The 15,838-nt window shown below is 44.7% G+C and overlaps 1 protein-coding gene across 1 annotated transcript; it reads right to left on the bottom strand.

Moving 5' to 3' along the window:
• On the bottom strand, positions 12,631 to 14,795 carry LOC8065905 (zinc finger CCCH domain-containing protein 35). Its single transcript, XM_002440710.2, has one exon. It carries the CDS (start codon positions 14,626 to 14,628, stop codon positions 13,429 to 13,431), a length of 1,200 nt encoding a protein of 399 aa, XP_002440755.1. The 5' UTR covers positions 14,629 to 14,795; the 3' UTR covers positions 12,631 to 13,428.

Below are 15,838 nucleotides of genomic sequence, written 5' to 3' on the forward strand. Positions count from 1 at the left end.
TTGCCATTCTTCTTCTTGTAGTGCTCCTTCTTCTTGCCACCTTTCTTCTTGTATTGCTTCTTCTCATTCTTGTCATCATCACTTGAGTCATCTTGCTCTTTGTTTTTTTTCTTGTATTTGTCCTTCTTGGGCTTTGGACATTGGTGAGCAAGATGGCCAAGTTCACCACAATTGTAGCAATCTATCTCAGAGATGGGCTTTCTCTTGCTACTTGTGAAGAACTTCTTCTTCTTGGAGTCAAAGTTGACTCCATTCTTGTTGAGCTTCTTCAACATCTTGGTGGTTCTTCTCACCATGAGGGCAATAGATGCATCGTCATCACTTGAAGTTGATGACTCAACTTCAATCTTCTTGGCCTTGCCCTTGTGAGAAGCTTTGAGAGCCAAGTCCTTCTTCTCCTTCTTGGCCGATGAGGAGCCATCTTGGGGATTCATGTGCATGTACATCTCATGAGCATTTATCTTCCCTAATATGGCGGTTGGTGTAGCGGTGGAAAGATCTCCTTGATGAAGCACCGTTACTATGTGCCCATATTTCTCAATGGGAAGCACACATAGTATCTTCCTTGCTACATCCGCCGCACTCATTTGAGTGAGCCCAAGTCCATTTACCTCCTCTACAATGACATTCAAGCGAGAATACATTTCATTAGCATTTTGTTTTAGAAGCATCTCAAAAGTATTAAGCTTGTTCATTACTAAGTGATAGCGTTCCTCGCGTTCACTCTTTGATCCCTCATGGAGTGCACAAAGTTCCTTCCAAAGAGCATTGGTGGTTTTGTGGCTCCTAACGCGGTTGAACACCTCTTTGCAAAGGCCTCTAAAGATGTGGTTTTTGGCCTTCGCATTCCACTTCTCGTTTTCTTGCTCTTGTGGAGTAAGAGGGGTGTCTTTTGCCGGAGGGGTAAACCCTTCGGTCGCGGCTTTTAGGCACTTTACATCGCATGCCTCAAGGTATGACTCCATCCGTATTTTCCAATACGGGAAGTCATCCCCATCGAACATGGGTGGCGGTCCATCCCCGTTAGACATCTTTTCTCTAGGCGGTGAAGCCTAAATAATGAGAACCTCGCTCTGATACCAATTGAAAGGATCAAGATGCCCAAGAGGGGGGGTGAATTGGGCTTCTCTAAAAATTTAAGCAACCTATAAGCTCCAATTCAACCCCTTGTGCCTAGTGTGACCTAGAGAGCTACCGGATAAAAAGTTTTGCAACCTAGTTCCAATCCTATTCTAGCATGGCAATTCTAAGAATGTAAAAGCACAAGGTAAATGCTAGAAAGTAAAGGAGTAGTGGAGGAAAGTGCTCAGCGATGTTTTGCTGAGGTATCGGAGAGTCGCCACTCTCCACTAGTCCTCGTTGGAGCCAGGGGCGGAGCCAGGATTTAAACATAGGGGGGCCGTGCAAACCAAAAACAATCATGTGTATCAAAATATTATATGACAAAGGTGTACATAGCACCAAAATAAACGTTTGCGTTGCGATGCAAAAAAGCAGAAAAAATAAAAAAAATAAAAGAGAAATTTAACTAGTCTCAGGCCTCTAGCCTTCACTTGATCATTCTATTTCTTTGCCCGGGAAAAGAATCATAATAAAAACAAGTAGTTAATTAGTACTAGATCCTAACATCAAATGACAAACAATCAGTTACATATCATTTAGTCTTAGTGTAATACCGGATTTTACAAAGTGGTATCAAAGCAATGCTGACTGTAGGACGCAAGCCTAGTTAGAAATTGGCTGTCTTAAGGTTTTAAAATTGTTATAAAATCCTTGTTCTATAAACCTTGATATTTTTCTCTATTCTATATCTTTTCCATTGCTATTCATCTTTACCTTGTTGCTTATTTTAAAAGTACTTGTTCTCATCTTCACTCCTTGATTCGATAAGCTTTTAGAATCTTCTCTTATCACCTGCTTACGTAGTTGAAAGGGAATCTTAGGATCTTTACCCTTAATATGAAGAGAACGATAGTATCGCAAGTTGAGTGAAGTGTGAACCTTTAATGCTTAGTTGGTTTGTCATTATGCTTATGCTTGATTTGGATCTTTGTAATGAGTGTAATGATCTTGTGAGTTTCTTCACAATTTCTTTAGTTTATAGGTCTAAGGTATAAGGATTAGTGAAATAAATAGTTGGGTTTTGGTTTTTCTCTTGTTATCTTATCCTGCCTTTCCAGAGTATCCTCTCTTTATCAGATTATATCTCTGTTCTCCGATGAACAAAAATCATGAGAAAATTTTGGATGACAGTGAACTTCAAGCTCTTTCTCTGACCAGAAGAATCACCCTCATAGCTGTTATGGTTTGGAAGTTACAAAAATCACAAGATGATACAACTGTGCTGTCAAGAACCTGGACCGGTTTTGGTTGCTTACTGTTTGAGACAAATATACTGTGGAATTTGGAAAAGTGTTCTATAGAAAAGTTGTATACAATTTTCTGATCTTTCCAACGGTATAAGCTGGAACTTATTTGGATAAGTAGAACCTGAGATATGATATTTACACTTGGATGTTTCTGTTCTGTTTCAAAATCTGGAAATATCTGGTATTCCCTATTTTGAGATAACTTAACGTCAGAATCTGGGAAAAAGTTGTATATGAAAGTTGTAGAGGATTTCCTAAGATTTTCAAAAATGTAAGGATCATCTCTAGATGAGTTAAGGAGCTCGAGATATAACTTCTGGAAGTTACTGCACCTTTGCTGAGACATTGTCAGGAGGGATATTATATTTGGCTATTTTACCTAAGCTTAAAGACAGAACCCAAGGAAGGCTTTTATATGAAAGTTGTGGAGAATTTCATAAGTTTTCTAATGGTATAAGCTTCAACTCTATTGGATTAACATAATAAGAGTTATACCTCTTTTACGACGCTGATATTTTTCATATCACGAGAAAATTTCAGGATACCTGTTTGTTCTCTTGCATGTAAGTTCTTTGGGATGTCCGAAGTACTCAATATTAGTTAACTTGTCTGGAAAACATGCAAGCTACCTTTCTTGTGTCCCCTAGTTGACTCTTCTTAAGGGGGGTAGCCCAATTAAAGAAGCTACAAGGAGAAGAAGTAGTTAATGACTGGAACATCTATGAGGACATCAAGTGCTTGGTATGTTTGGTTTGTTTCAAGATGTCATTCAATTTGGAGTGTGCTAATACCAATGGAGGTTTTTTGTCATGGTTGACACTCATAGATTGAGAGTTATGCTTATGAGGATCAGATGACACCAAAGTCTATAAAGTTATATGTACAATGAGAGAGTGAAGCAACTTAATTGTGATAAAGGTACCAATAGATGGAACTTAGTCATGAAACTAACTTTGGATTAAGGCAAGTATAGCATTTGGATTTTATTTCTGTGACCATGATCCTGTGACTAGATTAATGTTAAGTAATAAATGATAAAATGACTTTTTAGCCACTTGATGATTTATCTGTAAGTGATAACCGGGACAACAGTGCAACCATGAGGGCTATAATGGCTCTGGCTTTAGCTCAGTATGAAGACCTTTTCTAGCTTGTTAGAGGTTACCCGAAAGGGCGCTAGAGGGGCTGAACCGACACGGGTATAGTGCGAGCCCCTGTCCCTATGTGTATAGGCTGCGCGTCATTGTGCCATTCGGAAGGGAGGTATCTATATCTGCTCGCGAAGGAAACCTTGCGGCCCTAACATGTTAGACGAACTTTTGAAAGGCTTCATAGTGATCCCTGTCGACCTTCCTTGGAAGTGGGTTAAGAGGCTGATCACCTCGGGCGAAAGGGTAAATCATGACTCATGGGTAAAGATGTACAACCTCTGCAGAGTGTTAAAAACTAGTATACTAGCCGTGCTCACGGTCAAGAGCGGCCTTGGGGATTCTTGCATCGACGATGATGATTCTTGTGTGTTATATATGTTCATTATTTATTATTTAATGCTCTACATTATTTATGTCACATTGATCATGAGATTGTGAGAGCTATACAATCTAGTTGCTATACTTGTGGAGTTCGACATGGACTCACTCTTGCTATTTTCCCCAAACCTTAGGAGAAGTTTAGGCTTGTGATCAACCACTCAGTTGGATCCTGTAGAGAGAAGTTAATACCCGAAGTTTGGAGTTGTCTATCCACTGTTTGCTATCAAAGGTTACATCTTTTATATTAAGTATGTATTATATTTATGCATTGTCTTTTGATATTACCCCTTATTTGTAGCCACATCTGAGATTTGACTTCTAAAACTCACATATGGTGCATATCTGGTTTTGTTCTTAAAATCGGGTATTACACTTAGACAAAACGATCACTTAAACAAGTAAAAATGGTCATTTAAATAGAAGGTTAAACAGAAACACCATACCACTATTAGTGTTTAAAAGTTGAGTACAACGGGCTAAATGATTGTTTAGAGTTTAGATGAATAATGATAGAAACATAGGAGATAAGAAAAGATAATAGGAAGACTAATGCTAAATAATATAGATCCTATTGTTGGATATCAATTCAGAAGGATTAAACAAGAAAAACGCTGATTTTCAATTAACTAGCTAATTAGAGTGTGTGACAGGGGACAAACTGATGTTTGATAGGCAATAATAAAAATAAAAGATATGAAGAAAATATTAGAAATATCTATTTGTATAAGAAACTATTAGAGATTAATATAAAATAAGAATAAAAATCTTAATACAGATAATATCATTAACTAGCTAATTAGATAATTAAACATCTAATCTATGAGGTGTATTAAGTGGGAAGCTTGGGGGTGCCAGGCCCCCCCAGCCCCCCCTTCCCTCCGCCACTGGTTGGAGCACCCGCGCAAGGGTCTTGCTCCCCCTTGGTCCGCGCAAGGACCAAGTACTCTCTACGGGCTGATTCTTCGACACTCCGTCGCGGTGAATCATCCAAAACCGCTCACAAGCTTGACACGAGCCACCCACAAGAACTCCGGGTGGTCTTCGTGCCTCCAATCACCACCGAACCATCTAGGTGATGGCGATCACCAAGAGTAACAAGCAAAGAACTCTCACTTGACCCAAACAAGGCTCTAGAGAGTGGTGGATGCACACTTGACTCTTGGAACTCACTAGAGAAGGATTCTCTCAAGAAATCACACAAATCTCAATCCTCTCTAGGCTCTTGCTACTCTCTTGCTCCACAACAAGTTTCTCTGATGTTCAAATGGGCAAGAGAACTCTCATGGACGAGGTGGAGGAGTATAAATACTATCCACGAAGTCCAAAGGTCAGCGAACCGTTTTCCACTGAAAACGGGGTCACCGGATGCACATTATGTTGCACCGGACGCACTGCACCGAGCGTCCGGTGCTTCATAACGGCTAACTGTACTTGCTTATGACAGGTCACCGGACGCTAACTTCCAGCGTCCGGTGCTCGGGGAAGATTTACATGCTCCCTGCGCATGGGACCGGACGCTACCCGGTGCGTCCGGTGCTAGCGTCCGATGCTCGGGGAAGGTTTACAACCTCCTTGGGTAAGAGACCGGACGCTGCCCGGTGAGTCCAGTGCCAGCGTCCGGTGCTTAACCCTAAGCACGGCACTGTTCCAACGGCTAAGGACCTCACCGGACGCACTCACAGAGCGTCCGGTGCAGCGTCCGGTGCCCCCTTGGGCACCCTAACTTCGTCGAAACGCGATCGCTCCAAAACGAAGTTGGTTCCTCTCGATCTAAGGACTATCTCTGAGCTGCCTAGTGCTAGGTTTACCAAGTGTGCACCACACCTAAACCTAAAGCCTTGCCTAAGTCAAGCTACTAGATCAAAGCCCTCTTAATAGTACGGTCAAAGGAAAACAAAGTCCTAAACTACTCTAAGTGCCCTTCTTCACCATATGGCACTTAGACCTAGTCTAGTCTTGACGATGTCCATCCATCCTTTGAAAACAGAAATGATTTCCACTATTAAGTAGGCATGTACGTCCCTGTCCATAGAGTGCCTATTTACCATGACCTTACCTATGACTTTGCCTCTGCAAAACACACGTTAGTCATAGTAATCAACAATGTCATTAATCACCGAAATCACTAGGGGCCTAGATGCTCGTTCACCGCCAACTAGGGATGGTACCGTTTGCCCTTGTTAGTCTGGCATCTGTGCGGCTGCTCCACTGAAGTTACCTTCCACTTCCCATCACTCGACCGTTTCCGTGCATTCAACTTCCACGTGCACAGGAACCCTGCCTTGCATACTATTTGAAATTTTACCTCCTTGTCGGAATGTCGAACCGTGTATGGCCTATGATGATACACAGCATAGTCCTGAAGGAACAACTTCATCTCAGACATCGTATTGAAAAGCATTCCCTTCCTGAGTATTAAATTTTCATGGTTGTACAATGATTCCTTACAAATCTGTAAACCCGTGTCACAAACCGCCATATGCGACATGCTGACATCCATATAATTTGGAACATCGGTAAAGGGCAAGCCAGCCTCCCTCAGCTGTGTAAGCTCTGCCGATGTATAAGAGGGTGGTGCAACGTAAGGTTCCGCCTCTCTAACCCGACCCCATCCTTCATATTCCTCTCCATCACCTGGATACCCTGTGGCTAAATTGCCCTGAGTCTGCGTTGCATGAAGTACCTCAAGCGGAACTCCTGAGGGCATGCCACGAACCGGTGCACACATGCCAGGTGAACCTACTTCCTCATTTTCTGATTCCTCAGAATCAGAGCAAACATCATCACCAATCATTTCATCCTCTGCCGCCTCATTCTCCTCTTGTTCAAACTCGTCTACATCAAAATCATTTCTTATTTGACCAACTGGAGGAGATTGAACCCGCTCCTGCGTCCAATTACCATCCAAGTCCATACTCTCCATAGTTTGTTGGACCTGCACACCACAATCACCACCGTCGTCGAAGGACGGCTCCTCATTCTCAACAGTCAACAACACCAACTCAGCCATGCCTACATTCGAACCTTGGATGACCCTATTGTATCGGGACCACTCAGCTTGGTTACACAAGTCCATCATCACATAGTGTGCCCTATTCTTTCCAACATCAAACCTACCCTTTAGTGTGAAAGCATCGCCAAACTTCAAACTCAAACGCTCACATAGATCACTGAAACTAGGGGGACCATCAAACCATTCCAAATCCTCGGACATATCCTCAAACTCACAATACTCTCTCCTAACACTTCCTCCGTAAAAAACTCTTACACCGTAATCCATCTACAAAACGATGCGACATCCGATCATCAACTAACCAATATGGTAGTACTAAATACTAAATAACTAACTAATTTCTTAACTATGTCTGACATCACCAACTAACTTACTAACTAATTACTACATAACTAACTAACTAACTTACTAACTAAATTATTACCTCTACTAATATTAACTAACTAACTAACTAATTACTAACATAACTAACTAACTAACTTACTAACTAATTTATCACCTATACTTATATAAACTAACTAACTAACTCAATATAGTGTAATTTCGAGAATTTAACTACAAAAAATTTAACTAAGTAGCAATTTAACTAAAATTTAAATAACTAGCAAGTTTACTAAAATTTAACTAACTAACTAAATAGTTAAATTTAACTAAGTAGCAATTTAACTAAAATTTAAATAACTAGCAATTTAACTAAAATTTAACTAACTAACTAAATAGTTAAATTAATCGTTAAATAACTAACTTGCAATTTAACCAAACAAAATTAAAAAAATACCTTCGAATGGCCGAGGAAGGAGGTGCCTAGACGGCCTCCGAGCGGACGAGGGAAGGAGCAGCGCCTCCAAGGCCGCGGGCGGCGCCCCAACCACGCACTGCCACCTGCGGCGCGGGGCGCGGCGCGGCGCGGGGCGGCGTGGGGCGCGGGGCACGGGGCGCGCGGCGCGCGGCGCGGCCCGGCGGGGCGCAGGCGCGGCGCGAGGCGCGGCACGGCGCGGGGCGAGGCGCGGCGGCGGTGCGGGCGCGGGTCGCGGCGGGCGGGCATGGGGAGGGGCTGCGGGTGACGGATGCAAAGGCCGGGGGGGCAGGCCGTTTTGTCAGGGCGCACCCCGCCATGATCCACGGCGGGGTTCCCTACCCCGCCATGATCCGTGGCGGGTTCTACGTCGGCAAGCGAGGCCATGCATCGGCCACGTGGCAGGGTCAACCCCGCCACCATGCATGGCGGGGTTCAGTGTTTTTGCCCCGCCATGCATGGTGGCGGGGCCAAACGGCGTAGTTTTGAAATTTTTTTTCTAACCGGCCTAAATTTGAAATTAGTTTTAAATTTAGGCTAAAAATAAAAAAATTCTCGCCGTGCAACTCCCGAGAACTGGGAGCCTCTAAGATCGGATCTTTAAACATGCGTTGGAAACTTCTGACATCTCAATCTCCAAAGTAAAAATGCAAACTTCTCGTCGGAACGTCCGCCATCTCAACCTCTCAGATGAAAATTTAACCTCCTACCCCTTTTGTTGTCAACACTAGGGCCTTGTTTAGTTTTAAAATTTTTCAAGATTATCCATCACATCGAATCTTTGGATGCATGTATAGAGCATTAAATAGAGACGAAAACAAAAACTAATTGCACAGTTTGCCTACAATTTGCGAGATGAATCTTTTGAAGCTAGTTAGTCCGTGATTGGACAATAATTGTCAAATACAAATAAAATGCTACAGTATCCAAAGCCAAAAATTTCGCGAACTAAACAAGGCCTAGGTCTATTAAAAGCTGCTAGTTTTTTTTTTAGTTTAACTTATATACTACATTATAAGGTTTACAACCTTGTGATTTTAGCCAGTAAAGCTTAGTACAAATGAGATTAGACGTCCATTCGCTGTTTGTGGATATACGATATAGTAAACATCAATAGTGGCTACTAATTAAGCGAAAAAGCTACAATTACACTATGTGCCTGAAGAAGTTCATAATTCACATTCACAAGAGGCAGGAACAAGGCGCAACAACCATATAGGGCCTGTTTAGATTGGGGATGAAAATTTTTTAGTGTCACATCGAATGTGTCGGAAGGATGTCGGGAGGGTTTTTTTAGAAACTAATAAAAAAACAAATTACATAGCTCGTCAGGAAACAGCAAGACAAATTTATTAAATATAATTAATCTGTCATTAGCATATGTGGGTTACTGTAGCACTTAAGGCTAATCATGGAGTAACTAGGCTTAAAAGATTCGTCTCGCGATTCTCAACTAAACTGTGTAATTAGTTTATTTTTTTATCTACATTTAATATTTCATGCATGTGTCCAAAGATTCGATGGGATGGATGAAAAATTTTTGGACGGGGAACTAAACAGGGCCTAAGTAATTTCACAAATGCATGCATGCAGTACGCACTACAAGTTTATTAATTATGAATAAAGGGGAGCTACAGGTCTACAGCGTACAGTAGATGCACGTACGCTGCCTACCACTCCAAATCCATCACCCTTCGCCTTTGCATTCCCCGGGCCGGGGCCAAGGCTTGCAGGCCGCTTTGCCGGCCTTTGGCCTCTTGGTCTTGGGAGCTGCATCTCCGTATGCTTATTATGTAGCAGTAGGCGTAGGCCCCTCAGTCACCGGCCAGTTCGTCTCCCTTGGCCTTGTGCGGGTCTACCCGCCCAGGCCATGGTCCCTAGCTGAGCTCGTTGCAGGAAAGCAAAGCAAAGGTCGCCGGTGACTCCGGCCTTGTTTACTCCCACCCAAAATCCAAAAAAATTTCAAGATTCTCCATCACATCGAATCTTTACACATGCATTGAATATTAAATATAAACGAAAGTAAAAACTAATTGCACACTTTAGTTGAAATTTACGAGACGAATCTTTTGAGCCTAGTTAGTCCATGATTGAACAATAATTAACACAAACAAACGAAAATACTACAGTGTCGTGAAAAAATTTCGCCGAGAAACTAAACAAGGCCTCCATTGATTGCCACGCATGCATATCATCAGGGGCCGTCTGATGCCTATCCCATGCCGGTGTGTGCACGGCCCTGCTTGCTAGTACATTGTACATACAACCCCTCCTTTACTTCGCTCACAAGAACGCCATGACTTTCCTGGCTCGCGGTGCCTATCTAGTGCTGTTGCTACGGATCAGGGACCGATGCAGCAAGGTGTTTGGTGTGGGTGTGCCTAGCAAATAGGAGTAGAACCTCTCTCAATCAAAGGAGTAGTAAAGGTTAAGTGGTGCTGTCTCTGGGAACCCAGCACGTCTAGATATTTCCTCCTCTTCGGATGCAAAAACCCCACAGCACACACACCTTCTACTCTAAGCATGCATGCATGGGGGTTGAGGGAGTGCAGCAAGCAAGCACAAGGAAAGACGCATCTAGGAGTTCCCTGAATAAAAAAGCAGCTGCCTTACATGGACCATGCATGATGGTGGCACAACATCACATCACAGTGGACCTCCTACAAGTAAACATTATTGTCTTTGCTTTGGATAATTTCCTTCTTGGGTACATTTCCTAACCACATTTTGCTAACTAGCTAGTGCCTAGCTATGTAAGGAATAGTATGTTGTCTTTCTGTAGTTCTATAGAAGTATAAACTAATGGTCGGTAACAACATTTTTCTTTGTCCCCACAGACATGAGATTAGAATGACATGTTTATCCGACCGGTGAGAGCAAATCATGGGGGATTGGGGGCTACTAAGTAACCTCAACCAGCTTCCACATTCACATTCAACCTAGCCTTCCACCGGTTCAAGAAGATCATCATCTTGTGAACAGCTATGGATGGATCTACACTATACCTGCACAAATAAAAGGTTATATGTTATCTCACACTCTCTCCGATCCTCTCAAAACCTAAACTGCCCAAAGAAACACAACGATAGGACAGATTAATATATAACATGTGATCCCTGGTTTCTGCCTGTGTATTTGACACCGTTTACAGTTCCCCTGCCCCGACCGTTTCGCACTTGAGGAGATGCAGGGCAAAATTTTAATGGTGCCATGAAAAAAAAACATCCACATAAAGATTTTGACTTGAGGTGGCAAATTTCATTACTATTTTCAAGATTATAACATCAGCTAAAGGTGTGGGACTGAGATGAAACAAAACGACACACAAAACTTTTAATTTCATTGTGTGTTTCATTAAAATTAAATGTTGCATAGCGTTACGAAATAAAACAGTTTCCTTCTTAAAATTAAAACATGACGCTCCAGTAGAGTTTCACTCATTTTCCAACGCGTGGAGATGAAACCACACCCTTTCAGTAAAAGTTTAATTCAATTTAAAATGTGGTGGAAATGGTGTGCACTAGGTTTCATCTCCTCTCTCTCTCTCTAATTTCTATAACATATTATCATTTTTTGCTAATGTATCACCTCATCCAATTCTCATTGGAAGTGGCCTCAAAGGGATTAACACTTTGAGATGTCAATCATTTGTTGATCCATCGCACCTGGTCCTGATCATGCAGAAGTTCAAAGGAGTCAATTCGATTTCACAGGAAAACCACAGATTTAGAAAAATTGCATGCATTATTCGGCATTCCAAAGTGTCTCTATATATTCCTAATTAGAGCCTGTTTGTGAGGACTACTCACGAGAGGCCCTTCTGCTTTTTACTCAAAAACGATTTCTCTATAGAAACGTTTGAGCTGGAAAAGAGCCCTACCAAATAGACGATGCATACCAGGAGGAGCGACAGATTTGTTGAGAAGAAGAAATGTGATTCCCTAAATTAATATTACGGAACAAGTTTATTTTTGCAACATAATAATGTATATATAGTTAGAAACATATATATCATGCGACAATGATAATAATTGAGCAACCGTACCGAACACAATGTATACAATCATGCTAAATTTCACAGCACTAAACATCCAAAGAATCCGGTAGCCAAGACAATCAGGTGGGGAACGAAGAAGCTAAACATCGTTTAGGCCACCCAAAAACCCAAAACTTTACAAGATTCTCCATCACATCGAATCTTAGACACATATATAAAATATTAAATATAGATAAAAATGATAACTAATTGCATAGTTTACCTGTAAATCACGAGACGAATCTTTTAAGCCTAGTTGCTTCATGATTGGATAATGTTTGTCAAATAAAAACGAAAGTGCTACATTGTCAAAATCCAATAAGTTTTTGATCTAAACAAGGCCTAAATTGCCAAAGCCAAAACACGCCTTGCTCAGGGTGCTTATACAAAGCTAGATCTGTGGTCCGCCAAAGCCAAGAACAGAACAGGGACGACGGTACCACGCAGCAGGCATGACGCATCTGTAGTTAGAATTCAATTGGATCCATGATTTGTGCACTCAAGAGTCCGAGACGACCCAAGGAGTACTCATCGCACGCGTAACAGCAGCAGCAGCAGGCTGGTAATCGATTGACGTCGCCGGCCGGGAAGTCGCCCACAGACCGGGACCTCCGCCCCCGGGACAGCGACGCCCTGACAGCTCCCGGTACTAGAACCAATCCACCTCACCTCACCTCACTGCTCATCGTCTCGTCGTCTTCATCATTCATTCACCCATCAAGCACGACGATACGATAGCACAGTTAGTTTCTCAAAAGATCGATGAGCCTGGCCTGGTTAATTTATCCAGATTCATCCACAGATCGAGCACATTTGATTCATCAGTCACATGAAACAAGAAAAAGGCATCACTATATATGTTTTTAGACGGTCCAGTGATTAATTAATTAACAAGGGCGGTTTTTTAACTTAATTAATTCCTTATCAGCAAAAATATTACATGGTACAAGGTACATGCTCCCCATAAGCTGAAGCAGTAGATCAATAAGGAGAATACATTGAGAAACTTACAGAGCAGTAATAACAACTCGTCGATCTTAAACATCAAATAGAAGGCAGAATGAACGCTGGAATGCGAGTAAACATCAACTCAAAAGACGACGCTTTTTCTGGAATCGCTTGCGGAAATTAGAAGTTCCAGGCCTGCTTCCCGGATAACCTCACCGGAGGCGCCGGCGGTGACATAAATCCCAGTCTTCTTCTTCTCCGGTCTTGGATCGCCGCCATGATCGCCTCCCTCCACGCTACACCTCCACACACGCACACGCACACACGAACACATACGCTATGTACATCTAGATAACTCATATACATGCATGGTCGCCTGCCATGTCTTCTTGATCCATTTTCCCCACACCATGTTTTGCTGCCACCTCTTGTCTCCTCCTAGGCTTCTTCTACCTTCACACTTCACTGACATGCCCGTCTTCCTGCCTCTTACCTCCCTGCCCTCCCTTGAACAACCATCCATCCAAGAATATTCACACAGAGAGGAACATATGTAGAAAGATCAGGAGAATCTTAGTAGAAATCTAAGAAAAAAATCTTTTTTGTTTTTGTTTTTTCCCCTGAAATTTCTTCTCCTGTTGTGCAGTGATGCCTCCAAGCTTCCCACTTACCATGGCTAAGCACAGTTTCAGAGGAGGCACGGTTGATGCTGATAGTTTCATGAGTTTCCCTCATCAGTTGATGAGGTCGGAGACCCAGCCGACATCCGGAGCTGCTCCCTCAACGTTGGCGGAGGCGGCGGTGTCGTTGGGCACGGTGGCTTCTTTGCTGAGCCGCTCGAACACCTTCTCGCGGAGGGCTCTGCCGGACTCGACCCTCTCCATGACCGGCTCTTCCTCGTCGCCGATGAGTCCGAGGTTGAGGCGGTCCACGGTCATGATGGTGGCGCCGGAGGCGGTGGTCACCGTCACCGGGGACGGCCTACAGGTCGGCGTGGACGGGAGACTGTACAGCCCAGCCGCCGGTGACTTTGGGGACCCGAACGGGTAGCCGCCGCCGCTGCCGCCGGCCAAGAACGACGACCCGCTGGATGGGGCTGACCTCGGCGAGCCTCCGCCCGCGCCGAGGCGGAGCTGGCGCAGCGAGGCGAGCACCTCGTTGACGGGCGAGCCGACGCCCGGCCACGACCCGCGGCGGAGAGCGTCCGGCGACATTGGCGGGGACGACTCCGACGGCGGCGACCTCGGCGGCGAGACGAGCGTGCTGGTCGGCGACGACGACATGATCATGCCGCTCTTGGTGAGGTAGCTCTCGAACGCCTGCCGTCGGAGCGGCGAGCCGTCGTACGACTCGGCCAGCGGCGACGCCGCCGACGCGCCCCTCGGGCTGGACTGCTGCTGCTGCGGCAGGACGCGGAGCTGGTCCGGCGTGTGCGCGAAGAAGCAGACGCGGCGGCGGCAGCCGGTGCCGTCCTTGCAGGGCTGCGTGCGGTAGCGGGACGGGTGGAGCCAGCACTCGAACACCCCGTGCGCGTACTCGCACGCGTCGCCGCGCTTGCACCCGCCCTTGCGGAAGTCCGGGCACGCCGCGCCGGAGTAGTGGTACCGCCGCGGGTCGCGGCGCCGGGCTTTCTCCCCCGGGTGCGCGTAGGGGCAGTCCGTCCAGTCGTGGCTCCGCCCGCGGGAGCACCGCCGCACCTTGAACTCGTACATCCGGAACTCGTCGCAGGCGTACGCGTCCACCCCGGCCGCCAGGGCCGCCTCCTCGTCGTCCTCGTCGTACGGCGCCGCCGCCGCCGACACCTCGTTGGACGGCAGGTAATGCTGCAGCGCCGCCAGGAGGGCGTACGGCGACGCCGCCTCATCCGCGTCCATGCTGGCCGCCGGTGACTGCTGCCACGGCGGCGCGTAAGCTCCCTCTCCCATCATCATCATGGCCGTTTCGTTTCTTGGAACGTCGGGTCGGTGACGGTAGCTTTTGCTTTGCTGCTTTTGTTGGCGTGGTGACTGCTACGATCTCGTGCTCTAGTGGAATGTGGAAGCTTTGGCTTCGAGGCGCTTCGCCGTGGACGGAGAAGAGAAGGGGAGGCTGGTTTATAAACAAGGCCATCGAACCGTGGTTATCCTTGGGGCTGTTCCATCTAACCGTGGTTAAACTAACCGCGGTTAACTGACGGGAGCGCGAGGTGTAGTAGTAGGACGTGTTGAGGGAGCGGAAAACTGACGCCGTCTCGCATGGGTCGGCCTTATCCTAGGGTAGGCAGACGACTCCTCCTAGGCCTTGTAAGTTTTCAAAATTCAGTGACACATCAAATCTTTCGACAAATGCTTAAAGTATTGAATATAGACAAAAATAAAAAATAATTGTACAATTTACCTGTAAATCATGAGACGAATCTTTTGATCCTAGTTAGAGCACTCACAATACAAGACTCTATCATAGAGTCCAAGACAATTAATTACATATTATTTATGATATTTAGCTGACGTGGCACCATATTTATTAAAGAAAGAGGTAGAAAAACTAAAACTCTAAGTCTTATTTAGACTCTAAGTCCACATTGTTCGAGGTAATAAATAACTTTAGACTCTATGATAGAGTCTGCATTGTGTGCCCTTAGTCTATAATTGGATAATATTTGTCACAAATAAACGAAAATGCTATATTAGCGAAATCCAAAATAAACAAGCCCCTAGTACAGGTGGGGAGCGTCTCTGACACGTGAGGCCGGCATGTACGTGGGCCCACGTGTCGGTGCGTGGTGGCGACGGGCAGGCAGGACACGTGGAGCGTGGGGAGCGGCTGTGTGGGGGCAAGCGCCTTGGCGAGGTGGTGGTCCGTGGGCGCAACCGGTCCAGCCAGGACACGTTGTGGCCTCTGGGGCGTTGCGCCGCCTGCGGATTCGCAAGACGTGCTGTAGGGGCTAGAGACAGAAGATCAAATTGCTATGTGCACCGTGGAGTACGTACCAACAGGGAGGAAGGCAGAAAAAATTTAAAGAGAGCTAAACAAAAGTGCTACATCAAATTTGTTCTACTATATAACCTCTCGCAATAGAAAAAAAATATAAAAGTTTAAAGTAGTTTTAAATTGAAAAACATCGACAACAATAAAATTCATAAAATACATTTAAAAAATAAAGAT

This window comes from Sorghum bicolor, chromosome 9 (assembly GCF_000003195.3).
Source record: "Sorghum bicolor cultivar BTx623 chromosome 9, Sorghum_bicolor_NCBIv3, whole genome shotgun sequence".
In the NCBI taxonomy this organism is placed as follows: domain Eukaryota; kingdom Viridiplantae; phylum Streptophyta; class Magnoliopsida; order Poales; family Poaceae; genus Sorghum; species Sorghum bicolor.

Coding starts and splice junctions, on each gene's coding strand:
- LOC8065905 (XM_002440710.2), bottom strand. CDS start 14,628: ATGATGATGATGGGAGAGGGAGCTTACGCGCCGCCGTGGCAGCAGTCA.